Below are 18125 nucleotides of genomic sequence, written 5' to 3'. Positions count from 1 at the left end.
AGTACACAAAGATTTAAGAAGTTATCAGAAGCTGCCAAAAGAAACAAACCAAAATATAATCTTCGAAAGTGAATCCAAAATTAAAGAGCACAAATCAAAGAAATTTGAAGTGATTTAATTAAAGAATGTACATATGATTGTCATTTCACTCAAAAAGAATAAGCCTAAAGAATAAAAGACTGTATCAGACAAATACAGAAAATGCATTAAATAGTCACGATGATTCTGAAGCCCAATGAAAGCTTAAAATAAATACCATCAAAATTAAAACACCTGATCAAAGTCAACTGCTCCTTCTTGAAGATAAAAAGTTTCTACTTAACCTCATAATTGGGATGACAAACTACAGCTCAGTAGGTTACTTGCAAAGGAAGTGATAAAAGAGAGGATGATGACAAGGGAAATAGAAGTACCAAGAGTTAAAGCAAATAGATCCTGGATAAAAGGGTTTATAAAGTGAAGTCTTCAACCTGAAGGTGCAATGAGATCTTCAGTCCAATCAGTCTTGCTGAAGAGACTCCGAGGCTAAAATGTCTCCCTAAATGCAGTTCAAAAAGGTTTGAACAAGCTCTTTATTGAACAAGCTGTGGAACTTTTGAAGCTACCAAGTGCTTAGAAAATTAAATTTCCTCAACTACTGTTCAGAACAGCTACTTCATATGGGCGTTGTTAAAATAGTCCCAAAATTTTAAAATACTTTCAAAGCTATTGGCACGTTTTTCATATTTTGCCAGCTTTTAAAACAGCTGCTGCCCTGACACTTGCATGTGACTAAAATTAGGCTGATTTCATTTTATTTAGCTGAAAAATTAGGCCAGAGCTAAAAAAACCAATGTAATTGTACTTCAGTTATCGTTCTCAGAAAAAAAAAAAAAAAAAAGTGTGACAACTGTACACATTTGTTTAATCTTCTCATTTAAAAGATATACTGATGTATTTATTGCATTTGTACCTGCCTATAAGAGTAAGCTCAAGTGCTGTTAAAGCAGCTCTTTGCTATCTGAGGAATTAAAATATGAACTGATTTCAAAAGAGGCTATTTTAACTGCCGTAAATGCACTTACACAAGAATTATTTACATATAAGTAGCAACCTCCCCTTTCACTGCAGTGGAAATACCCACAGGCCTTGGCAGAGTCATGTGCTGACTGTAAATCTAACTCCTATGACCCTCTGGGTCTCCTATAGAGACCCAAAGACTAAGCCCAAGAAGGCAAGATGAATTCTAATCTCTGAAAGCAAGAAAAAAAACCACATTCCTCCACAAGAGGATCATGTCTCAAGAGATACAGAGCTGTGGAAAAACACCTCTCCTTCAGGATGTACCAAAAGCTTTATGTGACTGTACAAAGTACTAAGCAAAACAGGATTGGCACAGTCAAGTACCCTGTAAAAGACCCCCTAACAAAAATGCCAGTCTCAGTTCAATTATCCCAAAACAGTTGATGTGGTTTCTGCTTGTGTGGACAGTGACAACACCAGCAAAATCAAAACAGTAACCTCAAAACATGAGAGCTAAATATTTCTAAGGCATGTAAGCTATAAAATATAACTAAAAGCATAAAATTAACTACTATGGTTTTCTCTGTACCACATGATCCAGCCTTGATCTTGCTCTTTCAGAAGAAACACACAACAACAAAAAAAAAACCAACCCAAAAGCTTGACTTTCTTTAAAATAAATGTTTATACTCCTTTGGGAACAATTCAACATCAGCCTCACTGAGCATGAGAAAAAAAGAAGATCCTAAAGGCTGCTGTTGGCTAACAAAATTCCAATTGCTATTTCAAACAAAGGTTGTATTAATGGGCCAAATTCTCTCCCTTAAGACTTAAGCTCATTCAGCAAAAATGTCTACGAGGTAATACTTTCTCTCTCTGGTGCAGCTTATTTAGAAGCTAATAGCAACTGCATTAATTTTTAAATGTCCTTTTTTTTCTAAAAAGAAAGGGAAGTTTCTGAATACTGGCTAAGGCAGCAGAAATATCAAGTATTTAAAACAAATAGTGCATCTTCTCTTAGCATACACAGTTTGAGGCATTCTGAAATTTGGTCGACTTGAGGGTAGATTTGCGGGCAGATTTTGCCAAAAAAAAAAAAAAAGGGAAAAAACCAACCAAAAAAACCTCAAAAAACCCACAACAAACCCAACAACACCCCTAAACAAACTATACTGCTACATGTCTTTGAAAGTAAGAGAGAGAGAGTCACTGAAAAGCATTTGTGATAAGGGGAATGCTATTACAATGACCTTGACATAGCACAACAGGACTAGTTTGGTTTAGGTATCCAAAATTTAGATGTTATGGTATCGAAAAGGAGAAATTTTTAAACAGTAAGAAAATATCGATCTTTTAAACAGTATTTTATTTGTACTGATTACCGATTTTTGTTTTTATGCTTGGTAGAAGACATTAACTAGAAATATGCTTTAACTAAAGACAGCAAATATTCAGCAACTCATCTGAACTCTGTATGCAGTAAATTGATTTCAAAGTTTTCTTCTATAAAATATGTTCTTAAATTTACTTGTACAGTATTAATTTCATTTTCTAAACTCCATCCATGCAAACCTATGGCCTTCATCTCATTTCTCTGCTGATACAAGTAGCAACAACTATGGATTTTTCCACTACTTTCGACTATCTACTTACTCTTACTATGTGCAACTTACAGTGGTGATATAGATAAGATGTGGGAGAAAATTAAAAAAGGAAAAGACAGATGAGATCATAGATCCTGGCTAACAAAAGGTAAATCCAATCATGTATTTTATGCCTATGAGGCACTGCACATATGCTACTCATTTTATTTGATACTTTCACAGTATCTCTTGGACATACAAGAAACATAGCAATAAAGTATCTTTGTCATGCCACAAGCCACATTTTTCTATCCTTTTTCACCTAGTCACCTCAAAATACTAAGATATTTTAAAGAAGATCCTTTTGTAACAGACCTTCAGAGAAATTGTGTAAAGTACCTTGCTGTTTACGTGGATCATAAATCTGGAGCCCAAACAAAGGTGGTTTCTCACTTCTCAGCAGCGTCACATTCCTTGTAAGCAGATCCAATTGGAAAATTGACCCATTCATATAATCTGTCCAGTAAATATAATTTCCGTGATGTGATAGCCCAAAAGGATGATTCAAGTCTTTTCCACTGTAGACTACCTGCAAGTATTTAGTGGTAGGTGAGCATCATTAATTAATAATATTTCAGACAACTTAACCTAGGAAATAGGAAAACTGAGGTGAGTACTGTGCTCAAACATAAATTACACAATAAAATCAAGTAAAGAGTGCACAGCCCTTCTGTTCACCAGCATCAATATCTAACTTCAAAAAACTTTGTCTAAGGCTGCCCAGGGAAGTGGTGAAGTCACCAGCCCTGAAGGGATTTAAAAGACATGTAGATGTGGTGAACTTGGTAGCTGAGGCTTGGAATGATTAGTCTCCTGCTGGCTGGGAGCCTTGCTTGAATTAATTCCCAAAAGTCTATTTCTATCTTGCCTCTAGAGAGAAAGAAGCAGTTCATCTGATGCCCTACCTTGTCTCTATTTATAGACACAAACCCAAGGGAACAGGGAGATAAAGCCAACTAAAAATACAACTACTTTGAGGTGACAAACATAGTTCCCTTTAGTCCTTCAAATTTTCTTTTTGGGCTTAGAATTCTTTTGGTCAAAACTCCTCATCTCACTGAAATGCTTTCGATCAAAATTCATCAATCAGTCAAAAATCCACCAGCTACTGGTGAATTAAACACCTTCCCATTCCCCCAAATCTTGATTATACTGACACAGAATAAAAGATGTGATTGATCCAGGTAATTATAGGCTACTTTGGTCAAAATTCAACAATTAATGATTCAGCATCAAAAGCAAGTATCTTCTAGTTATTTTTAGCTACATAGATTTTATTCAAGTAGTTATGTCGTTTATTTATATCCCAGAATTATAGAAAAGCACTTTTCAAAAGAAAACAGAACCATTCTGTGACATACATAAAAATAAAACTTGTAAAGACAGGTGCTTTTTATTATTCACCAGTCACCAGTTTTATGAAGCAGATGGTAAAACTTTCTTAATTTATCAGACTCCAGTCTAAGCTTTAACCATTTCTGGGATGTCTTGTTCTGTGCTTGTTCTATAGAACAATCCAGAACCCCTCTTGTATCCAGCTAGAATAGGCATTGGTAAAAACTAAAGCAATCTCTCTCTCTCTCTCTCTTTGCCTCCACTTGTTGACTACTGCCACTCTGCATATTACCACAAATGCTCAAGCAGGGTATTGAGATACATCAAAACCAGCTTATCAAGTTAAGTTAAATAAAAGTCTATCTCTAGCAGAGCCAAAAAAATGTTATTTGTTTGTTTGTTTGTTTGTTTTCCTACTGAAAAGCTCTTTGTAGCTTGATTTGAGCACTTCATGGCTCAATCAAAACATAAATCACTGTCACATGGGAAAAATAGACTTTTAAAAAAAATAATAATCAATTTTAGCATCACTTACTAGAGATGAAAATTTTAAGCTGCAGTACAGTCTCTCACAGGAGACTGCCAACATCACCTGCTTCAGCAGAGACGATGCTGGACACGCCTCAGGGTTATGTAGACTTTAAAAACCTTGAGAATTATTTTTAACACAGCACAATAAAATCCGGAGAAAGAGCATGCCCGTGGCAAAACAGCAGCATTTTCCTTTTACCTTCCTGTCAGTTCCATTCAAAAATATCCTTTCAATGTGATCATAGTAGGCATCACACCAGTACAACACACTGGCACGATGGTCCAGAGTTAAACCATTTGGCCACAACATCTTTGATGTCACAAAAATCTGCCGGCTGTAGCCGTCCATCCAGGCCTTCTCGATCCTTCCCACGCTGTCATCTATTTCGTCTTCTTCCCAGTCTGTCCAATACATCCATCTATGAAATCATAAAAACACGAACATTCAGATACAATTTTAAGCATGTGAATTATATCGTAGACTTTTAGCAACAGTTCATCCCCCAGCCAGAGCCATTTTGACTTTGGTTTGTTTCTTTCCGTTGCTGTTTCTACAATTATATTTACTCTCCCTGTGCAGTGGATGTTGCTCAAGTGACACTTGTGTAGTTTTGTTTATATAGTGTTGAATTACACAAATATCAAAGGGGCCAATAGCCAAGAAAGTGAAAAAATTCCTTAAGACCTTATTTAATCCCATCAGAATTATGTTGGGTTTTTTTGTGGTTTTTTTTTTTTTTTTCCCCCTTAAACCAACACTTGTATTGACTTTATGATAAAGTTCAAGCTTTTGCAGTGAGGTCTTTTTTTGTCTGGTCTGGTTTACCTTTATCATGCAAATCTGATTTTTTATTATGCTTTTTTTATAATGAAAAAAGTTGCAACACATTAATTAATTGCACTCTGGTTTAGGAGCTACAGGATAACCTTGACATTCTGTGAACTTCTTGACATCCCACATGAAAGCAGCCAAATTACTCAGAAAACTATTATGAGCTCTTTGTCCATCACAATAATGTTTAGAAATATTTGCTGTAAAAAGTAGCTGGAAAATAGCTAGTAGGCAATTTTGGCATAGTTTTAAGGTTTATAGTCCAGCAATGTAGATTAAAAAAAACTCTGAGAAATAGGCACCTATGCTGCTTTGGAAAAGTTAAGATTCTATTCAGGAATCTACAATATTGGCTCAGAGGAATTCTATGAGTCATACTCTACTTGGCACTACAGAATACACTTTAAATATGTTTTTTCTTCATTATTGAATTATTCTGATTACTAGATTTTATTACAGAATTTGCTGGTGAAAACTGTGATTTCAACAATTTAAAATACACAACTTGTAAAAGGATAGTACAGGATTTCAGATATTAAGTATTAAACACAGAAAAGACATGATACCAATATAAATGGACCCTATTTGTTAAAATTGAATGATTGAATTGGCACTGATGTGCCTTACCTTTTATTCCCCCATGCTTATGTTTCTGAAAAAAATTCTTTGATTCTAACGCACTTAATGGGTCTGCACTTGAAGAATAAAGTCCTGGAATTTCAATTCTGAATTTACAATGAAATGAAACACTGAAATGAAAAGTTATTCTGCTATCACACCTGTGTATATGATGTCAAATCAACTGGTAAAAAAATTATTCAAATACATTTCTGTATAATCAAAATTTGATTTTTTTATAAAAGAAATGGGCAAAAATAAAGATAAATTACACCATCATCACACAGGTTTGCAGATATGCAAATGTAGTTTTTGTTTGGTTGGTTGGTGTTTTTTCCATCTCTTTCAAGTCACTCACTAGAAGGTTGCCTTGGGTTCCTTTAATGTTTTGGTAAATATATGCTAAGAACATCAATCAATTTTTGATTCTCGAGCCTTATAAACTTTGTTGCATATTTGACTGAAATAACTAGGTTTAATCACAGAATTATAAAACCTGTATATGTCCTGCAGCTCAGGCAGATGCAGGTCAATATGGTACTTATTTTATTGGAAGACAAAATATGTTTTACAAGTATTTACCTGAGTGCTCAGCAGCAATTACTGAGCTTTTCTCCATTAACTTTTTGTCTGTACTTATTGTAGTTATCACGTCATGAGCTAAAACATGCTTACAGTAACAGACATTTACATCAATGTGCTTTAATTGTATCTCAAAATGCAGTTAATGCTTCTACATTGGTTAAATCAAGACTAAAATTGTTGAAACATAATTAAAATGCCATAATAAATGCCATCCCTCAGGACGAGCTTCCATGAGAAATATAATCATGAAGGACATGCTATTTTATTAGGAAAGTGTTTTATATAATAGCTCTTTTCAGACAATACATCTTCATACACTATTTCATGTGCCACGTATCTACTGAGCTGGAAAATTTAACTAAGTAATTGTAGGTGTGGTTACGGTTCATGGTCTGATTTTATACCCTTACTATCTGACCTTAATGAATTGTAGCTTTTCCACAGTCACTTCCACTCAAAGACATGCTCAAAACAGAAAACCTGATAGTGTAAATATTTTATAGTAACTGGAAAACAGCAATCAATCCAGCCACACAAAAACTACCATTCTCTAGTGACGATTCCCTGAATAAATCTAACTGAATTCTTAAGTAAACCACAACTATACCACACTAATTTAATGTTCTTTTTATTATGCAGCCTATCAAAATTAATTATGCTAATAAGTAATGAAAAGTACCTGTCTCATTTAGTTTTGTAAAACAATGTGTACAAGGATAGGGGCATAATTATCTTCAGAAACTGAGACAAGGAGAGAAATAAAGAGCCTCATAAAGTTCACTTAATATTAAAAATTCATACAGGTCTTACACACTCGATTTGTTTGAGAAAAAGGTGAATCACATTGAGCTTAATAGGACAGACATTTAGTGGTGACTGAGCAGACACGTTCTTCTGACAGCTTCAGGCAAGAGTGCTGGACAGGAATTACAGATATTATGGACTCCTGAAGAGTTACAGGTTATGACACGACTCTACAGACCTCATCCTAAGCAAATTGCATTCTGTATTTATACTACAAAAACAATCATTAAACAAAAATCAGTTTGCTTCATACCCATTGACGGGATCAACAACAATTCCTCTAGGGTGGGACATGTCTCCCTCCAACAAAGTTTTTCTACTCTGAGCAGCTTTTTCCAGTCTGGCCACAGTGATTGTTTTCCTGTGGCCATCATTTGTCCAATAAAGATTATTTCCAATCCAGTCCACTGCTATGCCTTCTACATTATCAAGATCTGTTGAGAGAGAGAAGACAGTACTAAGAGGTTAATATTATTTATGTTCTAACATTATCCATTAGTATAAACAATGGACAGTCCATATAGATAAATTAGATTATTTCTTTGAATCTGAATCACATCTGATGTGTCTGTCACATTTAGTCTCTGCTGAAGACACCCAACGAAAAAGACTGGTTATAAAACTTGTGTATTAAACTGCAAGTCTTCATATGTTAACCATAGCAATGTGTTCCTCAAACCCTGGGGAAATCACTATTTCATAAAATCCTACCTAATTTTAACCCTAAATAGCATTATCATTCAAATCATCTGAGAAGCAGTAAAACAATGCCCCAAGCAACAAGTTTTCCCTTAGACTCACCCAAGACTCTGATCCCAATTCCTTAACTGACAGCACAGGGTCTCTAGAAAGCTTTCCAGCTCTATTCTATCATATCCTTTGCCTTTTCTTTCAGGAAGATCTCAAAGTCCAGGTGTGTGGGGGTTAAGATATGGAGAGTTTTAGTCATTCTCTGCTGTTCTTTGCAATGCTGTGAAGGCTGAGGAACAACCCAGCTTTAGGTAGTACCTTTGCCAGGCAGCTGATCCCTCACCAGCCCTCTGGATGCTGCACAAAGCTGCTGCCGTAAAAATAACTGATGACAACTTGAAGTGTCCAAAACCATCTCCTGTTGGTGTGGTCACCCCCCTTCCACAGGCTGATGCCACCGTTTTCCAGGAGCTAGCAGAGGCACAGTGACACTGAGAGGAGTGACAGAGCTCAAGCACCACACCAGTGACACCACATGTCCCAGCCCCTCTCCCTCACCTGTACACAGACTCCAGCCTTTTAATCAAGACTTAAAACAAAAAAAAAAGAAGAAAAAAAAAAAAAGGACATAAAATGCTTTCTCTGTTCATCTCAACACCAGTAATGGCATCTAGATGCAAGCTTTCATCAGATTGGTTCTTTCTCACCAGTTCTGGTGTCATTTTCTGATCGACAATAAAATCTTTCTGAAAGATTTCCAGAACAAATAAGAGATTTTTCTCCCAACATACATTAACAAAAAAAAAAAATCATTATATTACTACTTTTTAGGAAATTTTTATATGACCAAATCACTAATCCTGCTTAAACCTCATTTACACCAGATGCACCTCTAAAGATTTGTTAAACTGAACACACCTGTTAACAATCTGAACTGTGCTGCCAGACATATAATTTACCTGTCAGCTTTCCAGACAAGAACTTCACATAAAGTCCTAGAGTGCTAGAGTTTGGGACATTTCAAGTTTTTTTCAGTTATTTTCACTGCAGTAGCATTATGTTGTCACCCTCAGTTTTCTCCACCAAAATTCTTCCCCACAATGCAATCAGTAAGTACTAATGGAAAGGTCTCTCTAATGTTAGCAGCTTCAGCACACCTACAAATTTTCCTTTGCAAGATGTCAGATGTATTTTCCTTGAGACAAACTCTTCACCCAGAATATTTTTTAGACCCCAAGCACCTTTACTGACTATGTCTCAAATAAAGTCTATTTCTCATTCCTTACAGTAAATCAGTAAAATTATTTCTGATGCACTGGAATGCAAAGCTCTTTGACAAGTCACAGTCTGCTTAACTCAGCATAGTGCAGAAAACCTTTGGCTTACTACAGCCCTTAAGTAACCCATGGAATGGCATCAGCAACACACTAAGATAAAATATGACAGTTTTACTCACACAATGAAATATTGTGCTTTTGATGCACTTGGATGCATTAACAGCATCTATAAAAGGTGCTGTTTCAATCTCAATAGCACTGCAACATGAAAAATTACTTCTTTGCTTTTGTTGAACAATGTTTTTTAGTGGTTGTAATACCATCATATTATAGCCTCTCTTAAGTTAGCAGAGCTGTAATGTTTTCAAATACCTTATTATTGCAAAACTTTTCATTTTTTATTTTTATAACAATTTCCCTTTAAAAAAAGAAGCACAATGCATTTCATTATAATGTTGAAGTATATTAAAATTACTATATAACTTGCATTGTATAGTAAAATTTAAAAATAATAAGCATAACCCTTATTGAGAGAGATAAAAATAACCATTATGAAGAGAGCTATTTCAGTCAGCATGCTTTCAATTTTTTTAAATAGAAAACTAAAGAAGCTGAGGGCTACTCAAATTCATAATGTAATAGCCGTGTCATATTTTTAAAATTGCCTTTTTCCCTTATCAGTATCCTCTGTCTGGGCACATGGCAGTGAAAAAACAGCACAGATGAACAAAGAAAAATACGAAAATTATATACGTGTTTTTTACAATAAATGAAAGAAATTCTTGACAACAACATAGAAAATAATTGAAAAATCAGTTCAGATGTACTGAAAAGTCATCAAGGTCTAGAATACTTCAGGATTCTTTTTGGCTTTAATGATGCCTGTAATTCCAAGTGTGCAATCATCCTACCCCAGGCATATTGCTTATGTCAAATTAAACATCATGGAGAAATACGTATATATGCATGTTTATAAAACTGGGATGTGTTTTACAATTGCTAGGATTTGTTTGCTGCTTTCTTTACTGCAAAGTACAATCTACCACCTGCAGGATTTTAATTGTAATTGGACCTCCATTTCTTTATATCAAATTAACCTGAAATCATTGTGAAAGTCCAAAAGATATCACAGATATTTAACGCCCAGCAAAAGTATCCACTAAATCTTGTTCACTTAAAAAACAAGACCTAAATTTAGTAAATCAGTCGTGGGTGTAGAGATGACAGTACATCCTGTGAGACACAATGTAAGAAAGTTACAGGAAAAAAAAGAAAAAAGAGAGGTTTTCAAAATGTGTTTCAACATTATTACGTGTATTTCTGATACACCTAAACTGCACTGTACTTCTGGGGAACTATTTTAACTTGTGATCTTGGGAGCTTGAGGGAAGCAGTGGTGTCAAAATGCAGGCTGCAGGATATGAAACAACAGTATGATGACATATCTAACCCAGCAACAGCCCAGTCTGACAAGAATCACCCCAAGTTCAAAACAGTCGAGGGTCAGTCGGTGTCTGACATCAGTGCCAGCAGCTCAGCCAGGTTTCCCAGGCTGATGGACACTGTCAGTTTTATTTTCAGTCTCTCAGTGCCTTTGCTACGTTCTTTTGAAGAGACAGTGTCAGAGCCAGCTGGAACTTTGTGAGAGTGGAGAGTGGCCTTTGGTCTTGGAGTGAACAAGTGTGTTGAGAAAAGTGGAAAGTATGGAAGGGAAAAGAACAGAGTGTTTCACCAAGGACCTGGAGCCCAAGGCTCATGGAGAAAATCAGCTGAACAGACCAGGTAACCCTCAGCTTTGAAGAAATGTCCTTTAGAGTTCTAAGGGGCTTCAGCAGTTTTTTTTTCAACTCAAGAAAACACCAACGTGACTAAAATCAAACTTGAGGACAAGGTGTTCAAAACTCATTTTATTTTTATTCTGTCTGACCCTGGTATTTTGGGCTAAACACAGTTTTTATACTAATAAGATCAGCTTTTTTTAATGAAAGTGTTTTGCTGTCTTTTCTTCTTTGGGAGACAAAACAGTGCAAATATGGACTACACTGGCATCAACAGCAAAACTAAGTTTAGATTAGAATATTAGATACCTCCTAAAATTTACAAGCCTATTGCTCCAAGTCTACTAAGTTTCACATACTGTATCTGAGCTACCATGCCTTCTGTGGGATTTATGGAGCATATGTGTTTCCAAACTAAATTCAGTCTAAGTTAAAAAAACTCACGTTAACTAGATACTAAATACATCAGGAAGTTTTAAAAATAAAGGAGGTCTTTACAGCACAATCCTATAGAGGCAAATTTCCTTATTTTTGTGAAGTTATTGTTTAAAGTTCACTTTTATTTCCCTATCTGAAAGCTTTAAATGCATTCCTTACTTTTTAGATGGCTTTCACAACAAGTAGTAAACAGGAACAAAATAATGGCCATTGTGGTTAAACAAAATTGATTTGACAACAGTAAGCCAGTGAAGCCCTTTCAATACAAAAAGAATGAGATAGCAAAATACCACTGTGATTATTCTTCACTTGCTAGTTGAAAAGTTAACATTTGTAATTCTGGAATTACTACCAGAATTTTACTATCAACAGTAGTATGTGGGCTAAAATATACGCTGAATATAGATACAAGATTTTTAAAAACTCAGAGTTCTAGTAGCAACAATTTGCCAGTCTGCTTTTAAATGTGAGACATATTATAAGCACAGCATGTAATTTGTTATAGAATAGCTTAGCTCATCAATGTCTGTTAGATCATGTACACTAATAGTGCCTAACACACTAGATAAACATAAAAAACAAGGAAGAAATAATTCTGCTCCATACCAACTAGCTAAACAACATCCAAAAATCTTTACAGACTTACTTTGGCCTTGTTTAGGCAACAGGCATCCCTTGACCATCTTTATTAGTATTTACAGTAAATAACACTTTAAGGCTCACAGCAACCACAAACAACATAAGGGGGACAAAGACAAGTAGAAAAGCCAAGAGTTTTGTATTTATGTTATGTCAACTAAACAATATTTAGATCCCTTTAAAAATGCATGGTTTGTTCCCTTTTCTAACGTGAAAAACTGATTTTATATGAAAGTTTGAAAGCTTAATTATAACAATTTCTGTTGCTGGTGGAAGTGCACAGTTCTGGCAGTTGTGCTGCCAACTCTGGGCTAGGCTGTGCTTTGGGCTGTCAAATAGTTATCAATACTACCCAGCAGTTTGTTTCCCAAAGTGAAGAATAAGAAATCACAGCTGAAACTATACGGGAAATCAAATTCCAGCAGTGTTAGGTGCTCAGTGATCTCAATTCCCAGTCAACAGGTGGTAGGATTAGGCTCTTGTGTAGGCAAACTAATTATCTGAGTTACTGTGCTGTTTGAGTGAGCGTATCTGTTCTTGAAAAACCTGATAGTCACAAAAAATGAAAACTTCTAATCTGAGAAGTGGCACCTACCACAGGTTGAAGTCCTTAGCAGCATTCTGTTCAGAGCAAATATTAAACCCCCTCCTGACACACCTGATTTTCTGTAGTAACCTTCCACCAAGGAACGATTTAATCTGTCCCTGCTGAGTTCTTGAGACTTGACAAGAATAAAAGCTGAGGTGTTACAGCTGGAGGCCATATTAATTTTTTAAATCATGAAAAATACATTTAAAAAATGTTCCTTAAACATACTTTAAAGTTATGAAACTACACTAAGTTCAAGATAACAACGTAAGCTCCTGGGGCAGGAGAGGGTGGGAGGAGGGAATGACACAGACGTTTTTAAGTCCTTGCAAATAGCACCACCAATAATATATCATCAGATAATCCATAAGTCTTTTGTTATTGCATTAGTGTTTTTGCTACATTGTGTGTATGTTCCTTGCTGCTACCTTATAATGTTTAAATCCACACATTGTCTGCTCCTTCCTCCCCTCCACATTTAAGTTACTTTGTTGTAAAGGGAAATGTGTGTTCAGTATGAGACAGTGAGCAGTGGAAGTTCTATGATGCATATTATCCATTTCCATATTTGCAGTGAAATGAAGAATTACCAAATTGACAGCTGAATATTCCGTATTTACCCAGACAGCTGCCTTTTAATAAGCAATCACGTTTGCAGGGTAAAGACCTGTCACTATTCCTTGCAACTGCTGATGAAGGGATCTCTGAGCAGACTCTGAGGAAAGACCTTACACCAAAAGAGCACCACATCACTGCACAGTGCAGATAACTTCTGTGAGACTGATGGATTAACACATGGGTTATGAATGACAGGGAATGAAAAATCCCTGTGCTAAAACAATGGTCTTTTAGTTAGTTTCCCTGTCTTGAGCTTCAATATACAAGTAAAGATATTAAGCTCTCTGAAGGCTGAAATGAATATTCATGCTTCTTATTTTCTTGAGGACTAGAAAATAATTACTTTAGAATGGATTTCAGCTGAGGCAGTTGCTTCCTCCTGCTGAAGCAGTCTTTCAGAAAAAGGTCCATAAAGGAAAGAGAAAGATGGATTGACAAACTGCAGGTTTTACCAGCGCAACAGTACCTACTACAACAAGATATGATTCTAGACCAGTGTAGTAGGAGAGGTGGAAACTGGAGAACTGCCAGTGTTTTCTCTCATTGCTATAGAAAATGGTACAAACATCTTAATTAAGGTTCTATAATGCATCAGGAAAGTCAGTGGGTTTTTTCCCTAGTGAGTTTTCAAGAACTACAGACTGTCTCACTCTGCCAAATTGCTTGAATAAGCTCCAGAATCAACACTGTGATGCAGGTTGGAGTGAAGAAGTCTTATAAAGTCCACAAGGATGTGGGATGGTTCAATGAATATCTATTTATGACATAAGAATTACTCACTGGTGGGTACAAGCCTAACCGGACAAAGTAAGAATTCACGGCAGAGTGACTTTATCAAACTTTACATTTCTGCCCTCAGGAACAATAAACAGGAAGCTGTAAAAAAGTATCTCCAAGTCTGCTAAAGGCCTAATTTGGGTCTGTTTTCCATGGGAGATTTAAATAAAACTTTAAATTATCTGTAAATGTCAGTTCAGCTTCTCCTTAGGGGGAATCTCTGAATGTCACTACCACTTAGCGTTGCCTACCATCTTTGAGGATCGTTTCTCGCTCCGTGCCATCAATTTTCTGTCGTCCAATTAGGAAACTGGTGGTATCAGCAAAGTAAATGTAATTGGTTTCGGCGTGGAAGTCCAGAGCACGAGGATTGACCAAGTTGTCTATAGGAATCATGTACTCATCAGATACTTTGGTATTCAGGTCCATTCCCCGGATTATTCCTGGGCGCCCCTTCCCATAAAAAAGAAACAATTCATTCTTTGGTCCTGCAAAAGAAAGATTACAAACATAAACAACTGATGCTGCCTAATCTTCTTTAGAGTGCATAAAGTCCCTGTTTAATTAACTGAAACAATTAGTGGGGAACAGGAGCATTATTTGATACTAAAAATTAAACTTTCCTATATTCTGGAGGTATCTAAACTCAAAAAATCCAGATAATTACATTACCTTATTTAAAATACAAGTTACTTCAGGGAGCTGCTTACACCTAATTTTTTTTTTGTGTAAAAGTTCACACTGAAAAGCAGCACTAGATCACAGAATAACTCTGCATCTGCTGTGAAGTGGACATATATAGCTCTGTAGACATTTAATTTTACAATTCATTAGGATTTATCAAGGTAACGTAGACCATGACTGAAGAAATCATTAACTCTAACAATACAACTCCAGCAAATACAAAACACCATCTTTTTCACCTGAAGTTTTCAAACACCACTACCACAAAACAACACAAAAAAACCAAACAACATAAAAGATTACAATAAATGTCTTTCAAATCAAAAGGAATACATCAAATCAACATAGATTTTTCTTCCATGCTGAGATACAAAACATGGATACCAATATTTCCTATTTCCCAAGAGATTTCTTACAATTTAATGAATTAGGTTAATTACAAAAACTTAGTAAAGTTACTTTCTTTCTTTAAAGATAAATAACCTTAGGAGCTTAATGCTACCAATATACCTCTTAAAATTCTCTGCTTCCTCTCAGTTGTGGGTTTTTGTTTGGTTTTTTTTTTTTGATGAAATTGCCAGTGAAAACTGTATCAGGTTTGACTGAGGGCAAATATATCTATCTACCAGCATCCATCTAACTGCATGTCTTTCATCTGAATTAAATCAATATCATTTGATTGAGAAATGGGATAAAAAACAGGCGATCCCCAAAATTTTCAGTGCCCTCCTGTTGGCTGCAGGTGACCAACAGGTTGTGTATATGTAATGTTAGGTACAATCACAGTTGCACAAATCAGATTTGCTTTTCAAAGGATTAGGAGCAAAACCTTGCTTGACTTATTGACGTGAACAGTTTGCTTCTGCCTTACAAGTTGATTGCACGGGTGGAAATTGGACTATTAAACAGAATTCCAGTACTTCCGTGCTGTGAAAATGCACGGCATATAAATAAAGACTAAGGCAGATTAATGTAAAACTTGTGATAATTTTTAGTGTTCTTTGAACAGCATCCCAGGTTTAATCTGTCACTTCTGTGAACTAAGCCAAATCAAATCATTTTAAGGGAATGAAAGGAGTACGTGAACAAAGTGTCAGGTACATGTAGAAAACAAATTTTACCCCAAGGCAGCCCGTGTGTTTTCCATTGTTATTGATAAGCACGCTAAGGAACACCCAGAACTACACCCTGGAATATTCATGGCTGGCAGACTCTTTGATTTAAATAACATACTTTTGCATGACCTGCCATCACTCCCCAGGACGAAGCCAGTCCTGCAGCGACAAGTCCGTGCTTTGTAGCTGCTGCTGAGCAGACAGATGTGTGAACATCCCCCCGGCATTCCATATGGGTCCACTTCACATGCGTGGCTTTTGACTGTGGCGAGGGAAAAACAGCATTATTCACATCCATTTAAGGCAAGATAATTATATGCATCAGCATGTAGAAAGTTCAGAAAGAAAGAAAAAGGGAATTCGTGTCACAATACATCTTTCCCCACAATATAACTACAGAGGAAGGTGTTTTTTTAAGATGGTACCCAAGTCAGACAAGCAACCCCAAGGGCCATCTCGTGGCTATCATACCAGACCCATCGTTGCGTGTGATCACCCTGTTCTGAATAAGCTCCTGCACAGCATTTTCTGGGCAAGGCTTCCCTGGGGGAGCTGGCACTTCTCCCCTTTTTTATGTGTTGCTTTGGTTCATTTGGTTGGCTGGGGTTTTTTGAGGACAGAGTGCACCTCATGCCAACACAGTTTCTTATTCAGCTCCATTAAACAGCACCTTTCTGGGGCAATTACCTGGCCAAAACTAATGACCAGAACAAGCCTTGTGGGATTTCCCCACATTTATAGAATCATAGAACTGTTTGGGTTGGAATGGACTTTAAACACCATCTCATTCCAACTCCCTGCCATGGGCAGAGACATGTTCTAGTAGATCAGGTTGCTCAGAGACCCATCAGCCTGGCCTTGAACCCTTCCAGGGATGAGGTGCAGATTTGTGGGACACAAATCCAGCTGAAGAAGCCAAACAACCCCTTTCCCTTGATTTCATATTTTCAAATGCACGGTTCTAAATCAGCAGACTAATATATCAAAATTAATTTTTAAAAACTATTCAAGGCAAATCTGACGAGAAAACAAAATCTACCTTGCTATCCTACTAGGATGCCCTAAAACAGGACAAAATTATTGTAGCTCAATTTATTTATTTTTTTTTCAGTTCTTTCTCCTTTCCCTCAAGCTTTTAAATTATTTTTTTAAAAGAAGCAATCGAGTGATTTAAGGTCGATATGGCTAAAGGTAGACAGAAACTCCACCAAGCTGAGACAGCCTTTACAGAGAATCTTGACAAGCAACAAACATGTCCATTCAAAACAAAAGAAGTAGCAGAGTGAACAAAGGGCAAGAGGAGCAAAGTAATCACAGGATGTAATAAAAGATTACACTGTGCTCTCATCTCTCCTCTACTCAACCTCTCTGACTCCCTCAGGGGCACAAGAGTGGGGCCTACGGCAAGGAAAGAGTCTTTGCAGACTCCTTCAGACACTGACATCTGCAAATCAATGCCCTCAGCAATAGGGTGAAAATTAGTTCACCCACTCTAAAGCAATTACAAGTTTGTTCCCACTTCAAAAACTTCTCTAAAAGTTCTGTTTAGTAACATCGATGTTGAGCACCAGAATTGATGTGTTGGCTTTTCTGTCTAAGCAGCCACGGCAACAATTTATTGCTATCAGTCACATCAAAAAATTCTCATAAAGCTTCGCTGTAAACAGTTTGGATCTTGCTATCTCTGCACAAAGTTCCCCCCAAATCACGCTGCTGTTTTGCATGCAGAACAGAGTCATACAGGACTATGGCCCTCAGAAATTGCTCCTTTACCAAAAATTCCGAGATTATAGAAAGATCTAGACAAAATTGAAGATTTCTGTCACAGACAGAAAAGCTGATATTTATCCTAACCAAGGAAACCTTGACAGCAGTTTCCTGTCTCACCGGTGGTGGGCTGGATGTTAGGCAGTCTAATTGAGCATATCTCCATGCTTTTTTGTCAGCCCCAAAGTCAGGAGCCCACTGGAGGTTTGCAGTCTGTCTGAGAAGGAGGCCCAGATGCACCAAGAATCTCTGAGATCTGAGACCCAAGCTTATGGACCACACTGGATATCCAACAGTTCTGAAAGTGTTCAATTCTTGAGGTGGTGTGAGTGTGGAGCCACACAACATGCAAACCATGGCTCTCTGTCAGTTCTCCATGTTGAATCCTCAGGGAAGAGCTGTT

At 36.6% G+C, this 18125-nt stretch overlaps 1 protein-coding gene across 6 annotated transcripts in view; it reads right to left on the bottom strand.

Moving 5' to 3' along the window:
* The window catches only part of LRP1B (LDL receptor related protein 1B), a 671639-nt gene that overhangs the window by 228732 nt on the left and 424782 nt on the right, over nucleotides 1-18125 (bottom strand). For all 6 annotated transcript variants that reach the window (XM_027900055.1, XM_027900058.1, XM_027900056.1 and 3 more), the window contains exons 9-13: nucleotides 16074-16217; nucleotides 14408-14644; nucleotides 7604-7784; nucleotides 4711-4930; nucleotides 2985-3174 (exon numbers count right to left, since the gene is read on the bottom strand). In XM_027900055.1, coding sequence (XP_027755856.1) covers nucleotides 2985-3174; nucleotides 4711-4930; nucleotides 7604-7784; nucleotides 14408-14644; nucleotides 16074-16217 — 972 coding nt within the window. The remainder of the gene's footprint in view (nucleotides 1-2984; nucleotides 3175-4710; nucleotides 4931-7603; nucleotides 7785-14407; nucleotides 14645-16073; nucleotides 16218-18125) is intronic.

This window comes from Empidonax traillii, unplaced genomic scaffold, assembly GCF_003031625.1.
Source record: "Empidonax traillii isolate 1590-97213 ecotype Southwest subspecies unplaced genomic scaffold, ASM303162v1 scaffold702:size1046427, whole genome shotgun sequence".
Classification (NCBI taxonomy): Eukaryota; Metazoa; Chordata; class Aves; order Passeriformes; family Tyrannidae; genus Empidonax; species Empidonax traillii.
Note: the sequence above shows the minus strand (reverse complement) of the source record. Positions and strands in the feature narration are given on the sequence as shown.